Source organism: Cydia strobilella, chromosome Z (assembly GCF_947568885.1).
Source record: "Cydia strobilella chromosome Z, ilCydStro3.1, whole genome shotgun sequence".
NCBI classification, from domain to species: domain Eukaryota; kingdom Metazoa; phylum Arthropoda; class Insecta; order Lepidoptera; family Tortricidae; genus Cydia; species Cydia strobilella.
Genome location: NC_086068.1, coordinates 19,689,766 through 19,711,825, shown reverse-complemented (window position 1 = coordinate 19,711,825; position 22,060 = coordinate 19,689,766). Strand labels below are relative to the sequence as shown.

At 36.0% G+C, this 22,060-nt stretch overlaps 1 protein-coding gene across 1 annotated transcript in view; it reads right to left on the bottom strand.

The window, feature by feature from the left end:
• Window positions 1-5,266: 5,266 nt before the first annotated feature.
• The window catches only part of LOC134754229 (angiopoietin-related protein 2), a 170,469-nt gene continuing 153,675 nt past the window's right edge, over window positions 5,267-22,060 (bottom strand). Inside the window, exons 5-8 of the mRNA XM_063690401.1 lie at window positions 14,894-15,081; window positions 11,536-11,679; window positions 8,758-8,882; window positions 5,267-5,475 (exon numbers count right to left, since the gene is read on the bottom strand). Coding sequence (XP_063546471.1) covers window positions 5,384-5,475; window positions 8,758-8,882; window positions 11,536-11,679; window positions 14,894-15,081 — 549 coding nt within the window. The 3' untranslated portion in view covers window positions 5,267-5,383. The remainder of the gene's footprint in view (window positions 5,476-8,757; window positions 8,883-11,535; window positions 11,680-14,893; window positions 15,082-22,060) is intronic.

Below are 22,060 nucleotides of genomic sequence, written 5' to 3'. Positions count from 1 at the left end.
GAACTGTGTCACTTTGTAATATTGAAAAATTAAACAAAAAAACTAAATCAAGTTATTTTCAGAATCTCTTTCTTGGGGTTAGGATACGAGGATATTACGTATCATTTGTGGTAAGTATACTAGAGAAAAAAAAACAGCCGTATCGTATCTGGAGGAACCCAAACTTGGTACCTACTTATGTTTTGAAAACTCTTTTTGTTTTAATTTAAAAAAAAATGGCTGAAACCAACTGAAATGTAATGACGTGGTATATTTTTAGAATCGCCTCAACAAGCCCTTTCGTATGATACCACACCCGATAGGATTTTGAAAAAAAAAAAAAAATTTGACCTCTAGTATGCGTGTGCAACGGAATAGCAACTTTCTACTCCGTAATTATTAGAAGTCGGACCTCACTAATGTTACGCCAAGTATGGAGCTTATGCATGTATAAATTATGCTTATGCTGCCAAGTTTGCGCAAAATTAGCGTGGTCAGAGGCTAGAACTTTTACAAGCCACGATGCCACTTGACAAAATATGTAGACAAAAAACATACATTTTACAAAAAATCCTTTTATTTTTATACACGGCAACTTTTACATACAAACAGAAAATAATAACAGTTCCTCATTGAATTAATATGTGGCTTCAATTATTGTATAAAATATTTATTTACATCTTAATTACAATTTCATCTTATATCTAAATTAAAAATCTAATTATGATGTATGCAAGGAAACATTGTATGTATCGAATTAAATGAACAATAAATTAATGAATGTAGAGCGTAATGTGGCACGTTGACAATAGTAAGTAGTTAAATATATGTTATTTACACAAAGAAAACAGTCAAAACCGACGAGGAAAATAGCGCTCGTATGCCGAAACATCTTATAGAATTAGCAGAAGACCAAGAGCTCGGAATGGCATATGTAGTGGAATAATTAGGTAGGTATATAGTGTATACTTACCTACCTAATAAAGATGATTTGATATTCTTTTAATTTGCTTATACTGGTTAAGAACGTCTATCTAAAAAGCTATCCAGGACTCTCGTAAATGTATACGAGCTTAGTTAATATTAAGTTCGGTAAAGCGCATTTTTTAATACAGTTGAACCTCGATTATCCGAGCTAATAGGGACAGAACATGACAGAGACTAAGTAGTTCGGATAATCAAAAGTTAGGATAGTCGAAATGTTGCTTTTTTTGGGACGCGAATGATGATATCAAACAAATATTATTATAATCAAATATATATATTAAAATTGATGTACAAATTAATGTTAAAATACAAAAAAAAAACTGAATAAAGTTCGAATAATCGAAGTTCTACTGTATGAGCGACGTGGTTCGGATGTATGAAACGACGTACCGTGGCCGCAGGTCTCAGGTGGATGGGTTACTTCCTACGTATGAATACCGTTGAGTATCCTATAATCAGATCGAGACACATTTTTAGATGCTTTAATGTACCTTACCTAGTGCACTGCCTTATGGGAATATAGTTCAGATTCGGAAACCGCTACCAAATTTTAGTATGTTGTTGGGCATGGTACTGGGTCTCCAAAACTGCCGGGAGACAGCGGCGCCGGCCATCTACTTCAGCGGAATGACGTCATCAAAATGACTCCCGCCTCGTTGCGAATATTGCATTTTGCACCCAAACTATGCATTGCACATACACGTGTGGGGTATTAAACGAAAGCCAATAAAATATTATATATTTCACTAATGCACTATGTACCAAAATAGACAATAGTTTAAGAGAAATTTAAAAATAAACAAAAATGATGAAAAAAAATATTCGATTATTTTGGTTTTTTAACCAAACCAAAAGTCGGACGTTAAAGCAATCTACTACAAAATTAAAGCTGATGTCTCAAGCCATACACTGATATCAAAACAATCAAAATCAGATCAAAAATGTGAAAATTATGCATCAAAATGTAGGTATTTGGTAGAACAAATGCATTAAAGTAAAAAAAAAAGAAATGGTCATTTTCAGGATAATCCGCATAAGCTTCCAGTATGTTATTAGCAATATAAAAAGGATCATAAATCTGCTGGGAGACAATCTCTATACTGCCTGAGTAACAAATAATTGCGTCATACATGTGCCCGAAGCCGAAATGTGCAAAATCAAAATTATAACTACACCATGAGTCATACATACACGTGTGCTATATCAAACGAAAGGTTATTAAATATATTATGATTCGTTAATACATTATTTATAATAACAATGTATATTTTAGGAGCTACAAACAAAGAAAAACCACTTTTTTGAGAAAAGTTCGTGTATATATATTTTATAGCTCAACTAAAAACGTTATAACAACGTTGCGTCTAATATAAAAAAAAACCAGTTAGTCAACTATACGTCACAGCTTAAATTTTTAATTTCTGGTAAAAACTGTGGAAGTTGTACAAAAAAAAACTAAAGCGCGCCAACAATTCTACCTTAATGCGCTCATATTATGCAAAGAATAGTCCTAATTATCGTATATTAAATAAAAGAACATTACTAAAACACATGAAAACGATATTTTGGAGTGGAATAATAATTTATAAAATGAATTTATTTGATAAATAAGCAAAACAACGGTTTCGTATCGTACCTAATCTCCTCCTTTTAAGTCGGTTAAAATTTAAGTTTTGTGCACCTGGGCTACAAAGGCGAATGAATTGACGCCTCATTTATCAAAATCAGTTCAGTATTTCCATGTAAACAATCCATTACACGTAGACAGCAAATTCTGCCTATTTCTATTGTCTGGGAGAGGACTGACTTCTGTAACAGGTTTTTTATACCTAGCTCAGAAGTCAGGGACTTCAACACCTATTTTGTACTTGCTTCTATATTTTTTTTAATTTTTTTTTTCAAATTAATTTCATAAATTATGACTCCACTCCAAAATGTCGTTTTCATGTATTTTATGTAATGTTCTTTCATTTAATACCCCATAGTTAGAACTATTATTTGCATAATATGAGCACATTAAGGTAGAATTGTTGGCGCGCATTCGTTTTTTTGTACAACTTCCACAGTTTTTATCAGAAATTAAAAATTTAAGCTGTGATGTATAGTTGAATAACTGGTTTCTTTTATATTAGACACAACGTTGTTATAACGTTTTTTACACACACACAGACACACATGCACACTCATATGGACTTGCAAGTCACAGACACACATGCACACTCATATGGACTTGCAAGTCCATCTTCTCATTAGGTTAAATTAAGCTATAAGTAATTACTTTTGTTATTCTCTGATATTGTGTTCATTTTTATTTCTTTAAAATTATATTTATATTTTAAAACCATATATTACCAATTTTAAGGAAGAGCGGTGCCTCTTAACACAGGTATTTTCTTACTTAAAAAGAGGCCAACACGTACCTGTATAAGTAATTCTTAAACGAAATAAACAATTATTCATTTTTCATTTTCATTCAATTTCATTTTAGTTGAGCTATAAAATATATATACACGAACTTTTCTCAAAAAAAGTGGTTTTTCTTTGTTTGTAGCTCCTAAAATATACATTGTTTTTATAAATAATGTATTAACGAATCATAATATATTTAATAACCTTTCGTTTGATATAGCACACGTGTATGTATGACTCATGGTATAGTTATAATTTAGATTTTGCAAATTTCGGCAGCGGTCACATGTATGACGCCATTTTTTTGTTACTCAGGCACTATAGAGATTGTTTCCCAGCAGTTTTATGATCCTTTTTATATTGCTAATAACATACTAGAAGCTTATGCGAATTATCCTGAAAATGACCAATTTCGTGTTTTTTTCTTTAATGCATTTGTTCTAGCAAATACCTACATTTTGATGCATAATTTTCACATTTTTGGTCTGATTTTGATTGTTTTGATATCAGTGTATGGCTTGAGATATCAGCTTTAATTTTGTAGTACATTGGTTTAACGTCCGGCTTTTGGTTTGGTTGAAAAACCAAAATAATCGAAATTTTATTTTCATCGTTTTTATTTATTTTTAAATTTCTCTTAAACTATTGTATATTTTGGTACATAGTGTATTAGTGAAATATATAATATTTCATTGGCTTTCGTTTAATACCCCACACGTGTTTGTTAATGCATAGTTTGGGTGCAAAATGCAATATTCGCAACGATGCGGGAGTCATTTTGATGACGTCATTCCGCTGAAGTAGATGGTCGGCGCCGCTGTCTCCCGGCAGTTTTGGAGACCCAGTACCATGCCCAACAACATACTAAAAATTGGTAGCGGTTTCCGGATCTGAACTATCTCTTCGACCGTTCCCCATAAGGCATAGTACTAACCGACCAAAACTTACTTGGGCCAAAAAATTGCTATGGATAACTCTTATAATTATATTATACTAACCAAACCAAACCAAATGGCGTACTAGAAGAGAAGCCTATGCTCAGCAGTGGGCGATAAATTGCTGATATGATGATGATGATGATGATATATTACTAATCTTCAACGTCGAAATATATGACTTACACATTACCTATTGAATGGCGATGAAGAGATGAATAGATGAGTGAGAGAATAGAAATTATGTACAGAAAAACGGAATAATAGTTTTTTGAGCGATGAGTTGCCTCTAGGTCCTATGCCATTGATGACAACGTATTTAGGACCGTTTGATTAAAACCTATAGGTACATACAGTGTGGAAAATATTAATGGGCCCTGGAGGGACTTTCCCTCCAGGGCCCATTAATATTTTCCACACCTTGTTTCTTTTTAAAAATAAAAGAATGTTTCCTTTAAGGACAATGAGCTAACTTAAGGTTTTAAAGTACCTACTTGCCCTCTAGGGCCCATTATTTTTTTCCACCTGTATAGGTCGGTGGGGTCCGACCGCGGCCGAACAAACAACGACGAGACCATCAATTATTTTTGTTGGATAATGTATTCTTATTTTATATCACAGACCGATACATTACTTGATCCATTGACAATGAATGATAGATTCCAAATGATTTTGTTGATTGCTAAAGGCGGTATTGAGTGATCGAATGCATCATTATTTTCCATCGTATTTTCACGGAAATGTACGAACGTCGTGCAGTCAGTCTTGGTACAAAAAGTACTGAGGTTGACTGAAGTAGCATGACAAATACGAACGTTTTCGAGAAAATACGAAGGAAAACAATTATGCACTACATCTGTACATCTCAAAGCCCATACAAGAGTTTAATATCTACAGCACCAAAAATTGGCAATTTTAGTATCGTTTAAATGTCATGAACATAACATAAGCACTCGTTTGAATTTATTCAATCGTCAACTAAATTTTACGATATAGCTTCAGTTGCCGAAACTGTTACGATGAATAAAGTAGACGATTGAAAGGAAGTGTTAAACAAAGTGCGTGGAGTAAGTTCATGTGTTGGGCTGCAGCGGCCGCGGCTTGATCATCATAGACGCGCGCTTCAGCGTGTAGTCCCAACCTCGCCAGCGGAACCACACGATCCCTGGAAACCGGAACAGTATGTACATATTAGAAAACTAACGGCCAGAGACAAAGACGTGTTGGTATATTAAGGATTTTAAGCAACGTATTAAGTACAAGTTATCAACTTGATTTCTAATATCTATTGTTGTAATCGTGCAGCGTACAACTCATGGCACTCATGGATAACATAAAATAATTTCAGCTTCAAGGTGAAGCTATTGTTATTAGTGTCTGGTAATAGTAGATTGTTAACCAAGGGTGGAAAGTGAACCATATCACCCGAGATATTTTAGCGCTCGAACGAAGTGAGGGCGCCAATAGTTCGAGGGTGACATGGTTACTTTTACCCGAGTTAAACATTCTACTTTTCATTTCGACTATATGAGGAAAGTCAAACACAAGAAAGTACGTCATTACGTCATGAGTACCGAGATATCTTGCTACGAGGCGTAGGCGAGTGGCAAGACTCGGGACGAGAGAAGAATGACATTTCCGCACGTGTATCGAACGACGTAATACAGTTGCGAAAAAATAAGAAAAACAACAAGTAAGGAATAAAAACAATATCGAATGTTGCCTTTGGAAACTTAAAACATGCTTGCAGTAAGAAAAAAACGCCTGTTCTTTGACAGGCGTTTCGGCAGCTATTCCTACTCTACCTTCCATAGGTAGCTATTCCGTTCTATTCAGACAACTTATTAAGAACGGTTTTTCAATATTCAGTATTAAAAAATAAACGTGTTATAATAATGAAGAGGTAAGTAATAAAATATGAAATAGAGTTAAACCAAGACAAGTCTGCAACGATTTTGACAGCACACGCAGTGCAAGTGTTATTTATACGTCATAATTTCATAGAAGTTAGAGGTTTTGCATACTTTTCTTGGTCTAACTATGTACAGTCCGTTAACTCTCAGAATAACCTTCGGATTTTAGAAAGATACATCGGGTATCGGCGATAACGATAACACGCGAAGGCGATACTGCTGTTCTGCTTTCTTATTAACTCACAAAAAGTCGATTTTACCCGAAAAACTAATGTTATTCTGAGAGTTAACGGACTGTATATTTTTCGTATTCTTACATTAACAGTAGGTTTTTATGTTGATTACGACGTTTAAAGGAAACTAATTATTTTGTATTTTGAAGATTTAATTACCTAAATGATTTCTTCCTTTGATTTACGCAGAAACCTAAACAGGTGCGCTCATAAATTTATGATTGTATGGGACAAACCACCCCCACCCTTTTATCCCCACCGTACTAAAAATCAAGGTGGCTCCGCTTCCTATAATGCCATGCCGTAAATCGCTTAGCCTAGCTCACACCTCAAACCGTTGTATCCTGTTCAATGAGCTGGTGTGGTGATGAGCTGTAGTCGAAAGTAGGTCTACGTCACAGAATAACTTGTCTACGTTTCTTTTTTTATTTTGTTCACATTTTTTTTAAAATAAATATGCCATGTGTATACTTTATATAACGAGGAACAATAGCGCTTTTACATACAAAAATATTTTTTTGTGTGCATTTTAAAATGAAAAAAATATAAGTATTTATTACGGAAAAAATAATATGAGAAAAAATATCGCTTATAAAAGGGATATCGCTTTCTCGCTCTTACTTATGGGTGCGTCCCACACGCAACGCTTTTTAAGCTCTCGTGCGAATGGGGCCGTATTTATTATTATTGAATGGGTACTAAAAGGGAACTAAAATCTTATTATTTTTGCGCTACGTCCTTACGATGCACGGTTTAGGAGATCTGTAAACAAACATTTGAAAAATAAAATGAAATGTTTGAAAATAAAAACTAAACGGGCTGTATCTCCTAAACCGTGCGCCGTAGTGTAAAAATATAGTTTGTCAAAGGTCTGTCTCATTTCAAACATAGACAGAGATAATCATACTATCTTTCTCTCACACTAGTATTAGCACCCAAAATCCTTTTCGGATGAGTATAGTTATTTTGTTCTTATTTACTGACAATTTGGTTTGACCAAATAATCAAATTTTTGTTCCCCTTAAATACCCCACGTACTGAATGAACCTATCACATTAGGACATGAAACAATCATCTTCATTTTTAGGGTTTCGTCCTTATAGTTTCGCCATGTCAGTCTGTCTGTCTGTGCGTCCGAGGCTTTGCTCCGTGATCGTTAGTGCTAGGAAGCTGCAATTGGCATGGATATATCCATATCCATACTAATATTATAAATGCGAAAGTCTGTCTGTCTGTCTTTCTGTATGTGTGTTCCCTCTTCACGCTTAAACCGCTGAACCGATTTAGATGAAATTTGGCATAGAGATAGGTTGAGTCCCTGAGAAGGACATAGGATAGTTTTTATCCCGAAAATCATCCCTTAAGAAAGTAAAAAGCGGGATGAAATTGAGATAATTAACGAAGTGCCTGCTAATTTGTGTGCATAATATGCTCAAATTTAGATTGCTATGAGAATTTCTCTAGGCGCTATTCTTACTATAGCTGCGGTTACTAAGTCCACGCAGACGAAGTCGCGGGCAAAAGCTAGTAAATCAATAAATCCGACAGTCGTACAATAAAATATAGAAAAAAAAACATTTTTAGCGTGCCTCCCCTACACGTAAAGTGGGGGTATTTTTTTCTTCGCTTCAACCCTACAGTGTGGGGTATCGTTGGATAGGTCTTTCAAAACGAATAGGGGTCTTCAACAAACATTTTTTAATAAATAAATTGAATATTTTCAGAAATAATCGCTCCGAAAAAAAAATGTGTTCCCCCGCTAACTTTTGAACCATGGGCCCAAAAAATGTGACAAAAATCGTAGGAATAGAGCTTAAGAAAAACATTAAACGAAAACTATAGCGAATGATCAGTTTAGCCGTTTTTGAGTTATCCTAAAAAGTCTCCCCTTCATTGTAAAAAGACGTACCTACAGCCACAGTTATTACGACATTAAATGGGTTTTTAAAGTTATTTGGCTTATTCATATAAATAAAGTAAAATGTGAGATAAAAATAGATAGATTATTTTACTCATTAAATTATTATTTAATTTATCTAAAACAGTTTCATTGGCTGAAAGAGTACCTAATGCCGTTGACTATGTACTATCTTGGCTGGTGTTTCTCTCTATTATTTCATTGCATGTTTGAGAAAAGCACTAAACATACCTCGGCGTGAAAAGGGGTTGTCGGCCTCGGAACTACCGTCTCTATGCATTCGGCCGGCAAACCCTTAGTTCCCGGCCTCTGTAGTAATGCACAAGAACCATTTCTGTGAAGCGGTTAATTGAGTAGGTACATTATGCAGCGCAGCGTCAAACCTTGCCGGGCGGTGAGGTCCTGAGGATCGTGCAGGTAGAGCCCGTTGAGTCCCCGGCCGCATGACTTCCACCACCACCCACCCTTCAGCATGGACGCGCAGTTCAGCGACGACCTGTCGTTGTCTCTGCAAAACGACATTCTCATGTCATCACGGCTTTGTCCAGTAAGCCAAAAGCGATACAATAGTTATTTGTGCAACAAGAGAGGAAAGTTGGTTTTTTCTTGCGAGTGTTGATTTTGAGTCGCGAGAAAGCGAAAGAGTCTATAACTGAATCACGAGCAAGTTAGAATCTTGAGCGTAGCGAGGGACTCAAAAACACGAGATGTAAAATAACTTTGCTCTCATGTTGCACATATAATTTTTCACCTCAGTAGTGAGAACATATTAAAGGTTAAAATGTATTTCGAATTTGTAAAAGACCCCTAAGTATGAAGTGGCAGTTCATGGCCTTCACTAAATTAAAAAGCTACTTTGTTTCACTCCCTGGAGTAAGGAAAGTCGCACTTTCTTCACTCCCTGGAGTAAGGAAAGTCGCACTGTCGTCACTCCAGGGAGTGAAGAAAGTAGGCTTGTTCGAGCTGCGGAGGTGAAAATAGATAATGTGCAATATTTACTTATATGTTAATCAGTTAGTATATTCTTGTGTGTGATAATATGTAACTGATGTAGGTATTTTATCGGCTCTATATTGGGTTTGCTCTGAAATAGGGTATTCGCCTACTAGCAGGGGTAGGAAACTAGAGCGTTCAAGCATTTTCGGCTTCGTTCGGCTCAGCATTGCTCCGAGCAATTATTAGGGTTGGCACAACTTGACAGTACGTCACGTCTCTTTGCGTGTACGACCACAGATAAGATAATACCCTAAATTTTCTCAACCCTAAATAGCCGAAAGTGATAGTACCATACATAAGAACGGGACAACACGATTCGTCTTTGGATCGCTGTCAAAATTTGGTTTTGTAGGAAGTTTCTTTTCTGTACGGTAGTACTATTACTTATTCTGTGCTTACTAGTCAAATCTGTTTATTTTTAGAATTGTCAAAACGATTTGCCAATATGGAATTTATATGAAAACTGCTTTAGTGACGTCACGGTCTATTATCACCTACTTTTTGAGTTTCATCTGATTTCTTACATTGAAATTGTGTCAAACCTGCTATAGCCGGTCAAACATCTTTGTCAGTAAAAAAAGGCGCGAAATTGAAATGTTCTATTAGATGATAACCCTTCGCGCCTACATTTTTTGAATTTGCCGCCTTTTTCAAGTGACGGAAATTGCTTGACATAAATTCAGGAATCATCCTTCATATTGTCGTTTCCCTACAACGTTGTTAAAATATATCGTCAGGTGACAACCAAAACTCATTAATTAATACCACCAAATTCAGAGCCATAATAAACCTTATAGTATAGTATAAAACAAGGTTGATTCTAGTTTCATTACTTTTTTGCAATTAGTGAGGTTTGGTTGTCACCTGACGATCATAATAGATGTATTAGATGTACGAGGGTGGGTTGATAAAAAACAATTAAGTTTCAAAATAAATATTGATATAAATATTTCTGTATCATAATTTGCAATCTTTCTCAATTAAGTATCTAAAAAAAATGTTCATGTTTATTTGTTTTTCAAAAAAGTATTGAGGTTTGAAGTGTCAGTTTTCCATTTTCATGAAAATTGAGAGAACTAAAGATCGAGTTCCCAAAACTGTTGTATCGTGCCATAGGGCCCATAGGGGACTATTAACTTAACCTTCTTTTAGTACCGTCCGCACTTGGGTCGATGATTTCATACGGAGACGACAAAGCGTCAATAGCGTGTCCCAGGAGTTGTAGACCAAATGAGGTGTATCCCAGAAACGATCAAAAAAGTATAAATATTGCAAATTAATAAATTTACTCTCAAACTCCTGGGACACGCCATTATATAACGCTTTGTCGTCTCCGTATGAAATCATGGCCCGATATGACATGACAGGTAGTTACCTAGGGAGACAGCAGAGATTGTAAATAGCTCGCCGGAATATGTTTTCTATATATTACCAGAGTATTCGTCAAAAAAAGCTTTGTGCATATTGGCTGCCGCTGCAGCCCTTAAAGACGACGACTCGCCGATTTTCACACGGCTACCTTTGCGATGGCAAAAATTGAAGTTTTTCTTTGAATTAATACTCCATTTGTAACATTTGCAGGATTTCGACCCCTGCCACATACGTATGTATCCAAATTTCATAAAGTGGCTAATACGACAAAGTCGACAAAAAAATCCACCAGCACCAAAATAATTGAGGCCAAAAATGGCTATTTTGAGGGCCTTTACAGAAAATTATATAAAAACGGAAAAATGGCCCCGGAAAAGCCTCGGTTTAGTTTTGGTTGTATCGAGCTAGAAAGAGCATATGTAGGAAAATAAATTAGAATCAAATATCTAGGTTTTATCTTTTTCATTTCGGAAACCAACCTACCCTCGTATGATATCGCCTATGTTTGTGTCGTTATCTTGTTCCGCGTTTATATGTTAACTTTAAATAGGCACTATATAGTAGAAGAGACATTTCATGATGTAGCAGTAATATCATGAAATGACCGGTTGGCCAGTGGCCACATCATGAAAAAGTCAAACCTAACCTAATCATATTATGAAGTGATAAATTCAAAAAAATTGAGATTCATGAGACTATCAAAATATACTGGCCACGGCACAGATAAGTATAATAAGAATATTAGCTTTAAGTCAAAATGGCCAGTAAGTATTAGGTACTCGCTGCGTTCTTACCTGTTGTATGTGGAGAAGGGACTGTTGTTGGACCCGTACCATGGGTCGTTCAGAGAATCTCCGGCATTTCCTTCGTAACCATCGATTTCAAGTTTGTAGTACTCAGCTTCGGAATATATCTTGAAGTGCGAGTATTGAGCATATCTGCAATCATAAAAAATAACATTCATTTGGTCACGGGTTAAGGCAGTTATTTTATTAATAGTTATTTATTTATTTATTCATAAAACATCTGTTTACAAATAAAGTAATTGTGTGGTTTCATAAAACCACGAAACAAGTGAAAAATTTTTTCGGATTGTAGATTAGATAGGCATTTAACTGAAAATATTCGGAAAATAATTCGATTTAGGGTGCTAAAATTGCGTTTTTAATCTTAACTTAATAAATATTCTCTTAAATTATCTTATAAAAGCTCGCCTAACGCCAATCACGCCAATTAAATGTAATTCAGCTACTCAACATTGCTACGCTGTAATTCATTATTAATATCACTTACTTATCATACGCCAGTCAAGGGCTAAAGAAACCGGTATAAGTATGCTCTCCGATTACGCTTAGGTTTTTACGGATCTCACGGTCATGTTACACTGGCGTTTTCGAGATGTCTACACGCTCGCGAGTAGCCAACCGTTGGGACGTTAACCGTGAGTCGAGACGTTCGAAAACAAAAAGTCGTATGTGACTATTAACTTCCTATTATGACATGACTATTTGCCATTCACCGTAGAATTAGACAGATAGAGAGAGTTTGACGTATTAGCGTATTTAAGGTTAGTAAGGTCTACTGTGCTTCAAATTTTTTATGAAATTACAAGCAAATATCAGCCTTCGTGAATTGAATTTTGTTACCTTAGTTTGCTATTTTAAAGACTTATGAAGTATAAATGAAGTATAAGTACTAGAAATAAAATAGAATTTTACTAATGACAGACTAAAGACAGCAAAAAAAATATGGGACGATAGAATAAAAGTTTCAAATCTATACCTACAATCAGAACTTTTAAAACCAACTGTACCAAATAAAATTAAAGAAAATTATAAAAATTATAAAAGGGGTCTATTTAAACATTGCAAAGTTATTAACGTCTTTGATAGGTTTTGCTTGTCCTTAGTTAGTTTAGTTACAGAGGAGTGTGAAAATATACCATCATAAGATAAAAATACTCGCTCCAGTAATTTACGTACCTTAGATTATCTACCTGCATATACAACTCCAAAAAGTAACAATGTATACGGTAAAAGAGTAACTGACTTTCTACTCCCATATATATATTGTAGCATGACGCTACATCTGTCGTCAATTTTGGAAACTACTTGCTTGTCTGTCATGTCTAGTTTGCTTGTTTGTTTAGTCGTGTCGTACAGTGTGAATTGATTCACGCAAGTACGGTTAGGTGGCGCTTTAAAAAAACATGGAACCTTTTTTGGACTGAGATATGTTCGATGTAGGCAGGTTACAATTGCGTTGAATTTTTAAGGTCACCGTCGAGCAGTGCTCCGGTAGTGCGTGGTGGCCGTATCAACGACGGGGCGCAGCCGCCGACGGGCAGTCGGCAGTGGATGGTCGTCGACCGGCGGTCAGGTATCAGACCCACGGAGGACACGAGCCCGCATACTGCGTGGTTCGATGGGTCACGGTACAGCGTTGGTTGGCCGAACGTTTTCTTTGGAAAGGAACTAGCAAATTATCATCGTCTACGGAGCTTGCATATTTTTTAACGTTATGGAATCGGTTCCCGTTTAATAACCCTATAATTGTTCATTGTTATTTTTTGTGCCATATTTCTTTTAATTCTGTAAAGCCGCTGTTATCCGTATTCCGCATTTCTTTACGGCATTTTCAAAATTCTAATTGCCCCAATTGTCAGGCGAAACTAATATTCGGCATTAAATTTAGGCACCAATCACCCGTTGAAACAGCCATTATCGTCCATAATCTCCATCTCATTAATCCATTTCTTTCCTTCTACAGCTAAATTTATACGCCGTTATCTTTCGCACGTACACCAGTTCACGCCAGTGCGGAAAGCGGACCGTCAGAAAAATAATTTGTTTTGGTTATATTAATTTTTTAAATTCCATGTGTAGATATTTTTTAGTGTTGTTCGGAAGTGCTTAACAAATTATACTTGTTGTGCAGAAATATGTGTTTTACTGCAAATTGAGATGGCTTAACAAATTATACGTGTTGTGCAGAAATATGTGTTTTATCGCAATATATATTAAACACCTTACCTAAATATGTACTGTATGATCTCATACATTGTTGAAAACCACGGCAGATGTATGCCAAGACAAAAAAATACTACCCAAGTCTAGAGTAATGTATAAATATACATACAGAGATTTGATGTGTATCAGATTAATTTACCGAAAAAGACCGGCCAAGTTCGAGTCAGACTCGCTCACAGAGGGTTCCGTACTTTTTAGTATTTGTTGTTATAGCGGCAACAGAAATACATCATCTGTGAAAATTTCAACTGTCTAGCTATTACGGTTCATGAGATACAGCCTGGTGACAGACGGACAGACGGACTGCGGAGTCTTAGTAATAGGGTCCCGGTTTACCCTTTGCGTACGGAACCCTAAAAACTAAGCATGTAATAATCTAATAATAGTATTATGCAAACGCGGATCGGACCGCGCGATCTCGCCAACTATTACATAAACCCTAGAGGTTTACAATAGTGGCATGCTGGCAAAATTTGTATTACCTAATATTTAAAATGAATAAATAAATAAATAAACTTTTAATTATCGCTTACTTATCATACGCGAGTCAAGGACTAAAGAAACCGGAATAAGTAAACTCTCCGATTACGCATAGGTTGTTAAGGATCTCACGGTCACGTTACACTGGGGTTTTCGAGTTGCCTAGTACACGCTTGCGAGTACCCAACCGTTGGGAATTGCTTGACGGAATCGTGACGTCCGTGTCCGTGACGTTCGAAAACAAAAAGTCGTATGTGACTGTAAACTTCCTATTATGATATGAATATTTGCCATTCATCGTAGAATTTGACAGATGACGTATAAAACTCACCGTATTTTAGCTTAAGCTCTACTCTCCTTAACATTTTGTATGAAATTACAAGCAAATATCAGCCTTCGTGAATTAAGTATTGTGGCCTTAGTCCGATAGTGAAGCTTATTTCAAAGACTATGAATTCTAAGTACTAGAAATAAAGTAGAATTTTACTAATGCCGTAACTCTATAATGCGACATACTATACATATAAGTTACACTTTAAAAATCCTTAATATTAGAAACTTTTCTTCCTAAGGGGATATAACCTAGGCATTAGGGTGATACGTTGGGTATTGTTGCGTCGATTTAAGTGTAGGGCAGACAAACCTTTTGTTTCCATCAAAGTCCTCCAGCTCGACGCGGAGCATGTAGTCGTCGTTGTTGGTGAGCATGTAGATGTTCTCGTTGCCGAGCCAGAACTCCTTGTTCGGCTCGCCGAACCCGTTCTTGTAGTCGCTCCAGTCCCTGTTGAAGTTCTCGGCCAGTGCTCCGTAGTCGTCACGCCGATGGATAACCTATATGTAAGTAATTCTCAGTTTTTTTTTGTGCCAATTAAAGTTTGTTTTTATAAGAGCGTTTTCACATTGTCCGATCCGTTATCGGATGTAGGATCCTACATCCCCGTAGTCAGGCCGTGCGGGGGCACCCGGGCGCCGTGTTTAGCGGTCACGTACATTACAATAAACATTATGCCTACACATACGCACACAATAGTATTTTGTGCAATAGGTACATAATCATCATCATAAAATTTAAGAGCTGTGGGCTCTTGTCGGTGCAGCGTGATGAAGTTGTCTCCACCTTAGTCGCGGGCCGAAGTTACAAAACGAAACGAAGTTGAGTTTACAAAACTCAGGCCCGAGATTTTTAAGACCTAATTATGTACGTTGTACATAATATTTTCTCTAAGATAGAGGCAAACACCTAAAATTATAAATATAATCAAACATTGTTTGTAGATCTTTGCCAAGAAAACAGAATTAAAAAAAAACAGCAGTTGCATAATAATATCCCTAAGATGTAGGATCCTTATAACACTGCGCCGGGGCCCCGCGCACTGCTCTTCTTATGCAGTTAAAAAAAATTATATAAAAAAAAATTAAAATTATTTATTTTCGTAAAATATACAGGTGTCTATAGGTAGGGGATAGTGCTGCCCGGTAAGCAAAATTTGCCTGTGTTGGGCAACACCGCTCTTCCTTAATTAACAGATTGTTACACGAAACATTTTTTTAAGTACTAGTTTAAGTAATATAAACATGTATACAATTAAAATTTTATATATAAAATTTGTTTAAAGAACTAAGTGAATAACTGGGTTGTTAGACATGCAGTAATAAAAAAGGAATTAGAGGAATTAAAATTAAAATTAAAAAAGGAGTAAAGGAGCCAGTAATTTGTGTGTGTGTGTGTGTGTGTGTGTGTGTGCGTATGTATGTATGTATTTAGTAAGTTGATGTGTGAATCTCTAGTAACATATAGTATTTTGTATTTTATTTTTGTAAGTCTTCTATTTCCTCGTAGCTTTTTGATTTTAACCATTTTGTAATTGTTGATTTGCAATCGTAGTAAAGTTTTGGGTAAATGTTTAGGCACCTATTGACTTTGTTGTACATGTGACTAGACTTCACATTGTATTGTGAGCGCGCAAACTTGGTTTTAGTTTTAGTTATATTAGCAACGTTTTTTATTGTCCTTCTGGAGTCATAGTCGGCACTGTAAGAAAGGGTTTTATGTTTTTTTAAGGTCATTTGTAAAATATATAGTTTCCTTATTGATAATAGGTCGGTTAGATGGTATAATGATTCTGTGGGGAAACGGATCTTTTTAAAATACATTGTTTTTAAGAGTGCACGCTGAGCTCTTTCCAGGTTAATGAGTCGCGTTTTAGCCGCCCCACCCCAGACAGGTATACAGTACACCAAGACGGACTGCACCAGGGATGTGTAAATTTCTGTTAATATATTCCGTTGTTTATACGGGGTTGTTAGTGCTCTACCTGGTACAATATGCCTTAGCGTCCTGAAGATCCAGTGCAGCTTACGGACCCTACAGATTAGTTGATCAATGTGAGCGTACCAATCTAGATGCTCGTCCAAGGTGATCCCTAGGTATTTAATTTTTGATACTTTTTCAATGATCGGGCAGCTACAATTTTTTAGATTCGTTCTGTCACAAGTGTGAATTTTTAGATCTTCATCAAAGTTGGGTTGGGTGGAATTCGTGATGCTAAAACTCATGTATTTTGTTTTGTCTGTGTTTAGCGTTAGCCGATTTAGTTTCAACCATCTAGAAATCTGAGCTAGACCCTTTTCAGCATTTTTTGTTTTTGCTTCCATCCAGGTTTTACCAGAGAAGACTATGGCTGTATCGTCAGCATATGAGAAGACTTTAGCATTTGTTATTGCCATGTCACAGAGATCGTTTATGTAAGCCAAGAACAGTGTTGGTCCCAAGACACTACCCTGCGGAACTCCGTACGATACATATTCATCATTGCTCACATGCAGTTGATTTCGATCTTACTGGCAATCATTTAATCTACGAATAAGAGTTCTGCAAGGCTAATAAATATGAAAGTGCGAAAGTGAAGCATGACATGACAGGTGATAAAAATGCGATCATGATATATCCGTGCTGGAGTAGAAAAATAAATGCTATCGGTCCGACAGCTGACGGGGGGTCCGACATGGCTGAATTTATCGGCAGCGCCTTCCCGATATCGTATGTCGGAAGGCGCCTATGAGAAAAACAGCTGCAGGAGAGTGCCACATGGCATCAAGTCCGCCTTTTTTGCGTTATTTATTGTTAGTTATTGTTAGTAATAATGATTTATTAAATGCATATGTACCTAAAAACAGAGAAACACATATCTTACATTTTACATCCTTCCGACATCCGATATCGGATCGGACAATGTGAAAACGCTCTAATTCTTAACCCTTTAATAGACGCATAACGTGCAAGGTGTGGAGGTCAAACCTCTTCGCGCAAGGGCAAGGGTGCTAATGATTCTGTTTAGGAAAAAATGCGAAAAGATGGTGCAGTGCACTGTGTCCCGTTGCCAATTTAAGGGTTAATGGCGACAACCGGACCGCGGTAGAATGTTCCTCACCTCACGGATCAACAGCAAATGAAGCCATTTGTAAAATATCACATTTTCGCATCGAATAATTTTTAAATCAATATTTTGTTCCAATTAGCGTACCTACCTACAGTCGCCATATTGAATTAGATTTAGCTCTAACCCTGACATCGACACCGTTCAACATTTCAAATAATTAGATCAGAGATAGGTACTAAATAAGGGCTAGGGATAGGTATAACAGTGTGGAAAAAAATAATGGGAGGGAAAGTGCCTTAAAAGCTAGCTCATTTTACTTAAAGGAAACATTCTTTTATTTTTTTAAATAAACAAAACTGCATAAAAAAATTCGCTTGTCTCGCCCGGGAATCGAACCGACTAAAAATTCCAAAAAATAAACGCTCGCTATTTTATTCTACTAGTCGATACAGTTAATGTTAATGATACCATTTCTCCGCGAAACATTAGGTCCTACAGTCGTCTGTCGTACAAAATATCCATAAAATCGAATATTTAGTACTCAAAAATATTTTTAGACAAGCGAAATTGAAGAAAATAATTTTAGAAAAAAAAACCGACTACAATGGGGGATGCCGCTGAAAGTTCACTTATTGTTGATGGTGCACTCTTAGATTCCAGACAATGAAATGAAAAAGACAGTATCTTTTGCCTAATTATGTAGAAAAGGAGGTAAAACGTTTTTGTAAGGGTCGCAGTTCTAACCTAACCTAACCTACTTTTCTGATAGCATTTCGTTTCTGTAAGGGTCACAACTCTAACCTAACCTAACCTACTTTTCTGATAGCAGTTATGTTCTGTGAGAATCGCAGTTCAAAACCCACCCACCCACCTAACCCACTTTTCTAGTAGCATTTCCGGGTCCGGGTCTGGGTCCGGATCCGAGTCCGGGTCGGTGTCCGGCTGTCCGGGTCCAAGTATGGGTCAGAGTTCGGTCCGGGTCCGGGTCCGAGTTAAGGTCCATGTTCAGACCCGGGTCCGGGTCCGAGTCCGGGTCCAAGTTTAGGTCTGGGTCCATAAGGAAGAAAACAAATCGCCAAACGTGAACTATGTGTCATTGAAGAGTTCCATTCTGATCATCATCAGCAGTTCCACTTCATCAAATGTCACTTTTTTAAATGTAAATGCTGGATTTGTTGATGAAAATACAAAAATCACTATATGTATGCCTTTCACATTTGAGGAGTTCCCTCGGTTCCTCGTGGGTCTCATCATCAGAACTCGAGCTTGACAAAAATATGTCTTAAAAACTTAAGTTGCTTAACAAACATAAAGAAGAGGACAAATCGCCAAACGTAAACTATGCGCCATTAAAGAGTTCCATTCTGATCATCATCAGCAGTTCCACTTCATCAAATGTCACTTTTTAAAATGGAAATGCTGGATTTGTTGATAAAAATACAAAAATCACTATATGTATGCCTTTCACATTTGAGGAGTTCCCTCGATTCCTCATGGATCCCATCATCAGAACTCGAACTTGACAAAAATGTTCCTTGAAATCCTAACTTGCTTAACAAACATAACGAAGAGGACAAATCGCCAAACGTGACCTATGCGTCATAGAAGAGTTCCGTTCTGATCATCATCAGCAGTTCCACTTCATCAAATGTCACTTTTTAAATGTAAGTGCTTGATTTGTTGATGAAAATACTAAAATCACTATATGTATGCCTTTAATATTTGAGGAGTTCCCTCGATTCTTCATGGATCCCATCATCAGAACTGCCTTTTGACAAAAACGGGACCAATCTGTATGTATATAATTATAATCAAAAAAATAATTTTCAAAATCGGTCCAGAAATGACGGAGTTATGGAGTAACAAACATTTAAAAAAAAACAACCGAATTGAGAACCTCCTCTTTTGAAATCTTGAAGTCGGTTAAAACGGAAAATCTTTGAATACAGTTTTTTTTAATAAAAGAATGTTTCCATTAAGTAAAATGAGCTAACTTGAGGTTTTAAGGCACTTTTCCTCCCGGGCCCATTAATTTATTCCATCCGGTATAGTGCGTAACACACTCCTGCCACACATATCGTACGCTGTACGTACATATGAAGTGAATCATTCCTTTCTATCGTATTTTCTCGGAAACGTTCGTATCTGTCATGCTAGTCACAGTCAGCCTCAGTCATTGTCGCTTACCATAAGGGCGAAAATAGCATATATCTTTATAGGACAAACGCTGTCAGAGCGTCCTTATGGCAAGCGACAATGTGGTACCTTTTGAAAAGACACATATATCAAAATGATGGTAACTTTATTGCGAATACAGTGGTATAGGGTTCCCTGCGAAAATCCGGCCATAAATAAGGGTTGCCAGGCTTTTAAATAAAATAAGAAGAAAAGACTTTTAGCGATAACTAATAAACGGCTTAACTTATCAAGTTTGTTTTAATTTTATTTGAATGATTTTATTAAATACTATTTTCGTGATTTATTTTTTATTTTTTGGATCGGTGGTTCAAAAGTTAGAAGGTAAACCCCTTTTTTTCTTTCTAAATGATTATTTCCGAAATGATTCATTTTATCAAAAAATGATGTTTAAAGACCCCTATTTATTTTGAAAGACCTATCCAACGATATTCCACATCATAGGGTTGAAACGAAAAAAAAATCCTCACATACATTTTGTTTCTTTCAAGGCGATTATTTCCGAAAATATTCACTTTATCAAAAAATGTTTTTTTCTAAAACCCCTATTTATTTTAAAAGACCTATCCATCGATATTCCACATCATAGGATTGAAACGAAAAAAAAGTCACACATTTTGTTTCTTGCAGTGATTATTTCCAAAAATATTCAATTTATCAAAAAAAAATTTTTAAAACCCTATTCATTATAAAAAAAATTAATTCTGCCCAAAAATTTGAAAAAAAAATTACAAAAATAGTGCTTAATAAACACATTCGATAAAAGTTAAAACAATCGTGATTATTTAAGCCGTTTTTGAGTTATCGTTTTTAAGTCTTCCCTTCTTATTTTATTTAAAAGCCTGGCAACCCTTATTGGTGACCAGATTTTCACAGGCAACCCTATACAACCGTATTCGCTATAAAATTACAATCATTTTGATATAATTCAAGCGTCAGACAGATGAGTGCAATTATCGATATAAACTCACCTGTTTAAACACAACCACATAATAGTGATCGAAAAAATATATGCAAACTTAATTGATTCATGTTGTACAAGTTTTATAGTTTCCATTGGAACTTATTTCGTTCGTCAGACAAGTTGGAGAAAGAAGAAAAAATAATCTTTTCAAAAATTAATTAAAAATAGCCTTGACCATATTTCTTTAGGCAACCCGATTTATTTATATTCAGGAACATATTTTCTTTAATAGAATATAAGTTTCATGGTCGACCATATACAGGATGACTTTAGCCATTGGACAAACCCTTAAATCCCACGTAGGGTTACTTCCCAGGAATGCTCGAACGTTAATATTTTTTAATAGGGAATATTACGCGAAAGGCATATCTGCGTAGGGGGCGCCACTACCACAATCTGAGGGTCTATCGCGAACCAAGAAAATCGAAATTTTGTTAGCTAACATCTCTGTCACTCTTGCATATTCGAGCGATAAAGAGGCAGAAAGCGAAATTTCGGATTCGCGTTTCCCGGTAGGTCCTCTGTAAACAAACCGCCTTGATGCATCAATATCATATTTTATTATCTCTGAAAACTTGCCAAAAAACTTCTAAGTTACTCTATGGTTTACTTAAAAAGACTAGTGCTGCACTCTGGTGGCAGAACATTACAGTAATATTGAAATCGAAATTGACATTGAAATTGAAATCATTTATTGCATATCACGTAGCAGGTACAGGTGTTCTTAAATATAAGCTGTTCATGTGAAGCCCTGTCAGGGCACGGCAACATAGTTCCACATAGGGACAGAGATAATCATACTATCTTTGTCTTACACTAGTACTAGCACCCAAAAGAAAAGGATAAGTATAGTTTTTTTGTTCTTATTTACTGACAAGATTTGCTTGACCAACTATACTTATTTAATCTAAAATTTTATATATTAGAACATTTTTTTTTTAATACAAGTTTTTTTTTCTATCATACTGGTATTAGGTGAGGGTCAATCGGTCCTCGCTAGGAGTACGGGCGGCCGATTGCCTTTAAGTTATCAAACAAAAGTTACTTCCAATAATCGACAACAAAAAGATTCATACTGTATTAAATATTTTCAGTGCTTTCGACAATTTGTTCGAAATGTGCGGCATTGATGACATTTGTAAAAAGTCAGAATCTTATTAGTGTCATAAATAAAAAAGATAGCCAAAAAGGTCGAAGAAGGTTTCATACTATTTATTACATCAGCAGCGGAATCATGGTCGCGTTTTTGTCACTTGTTATATCATGCGTC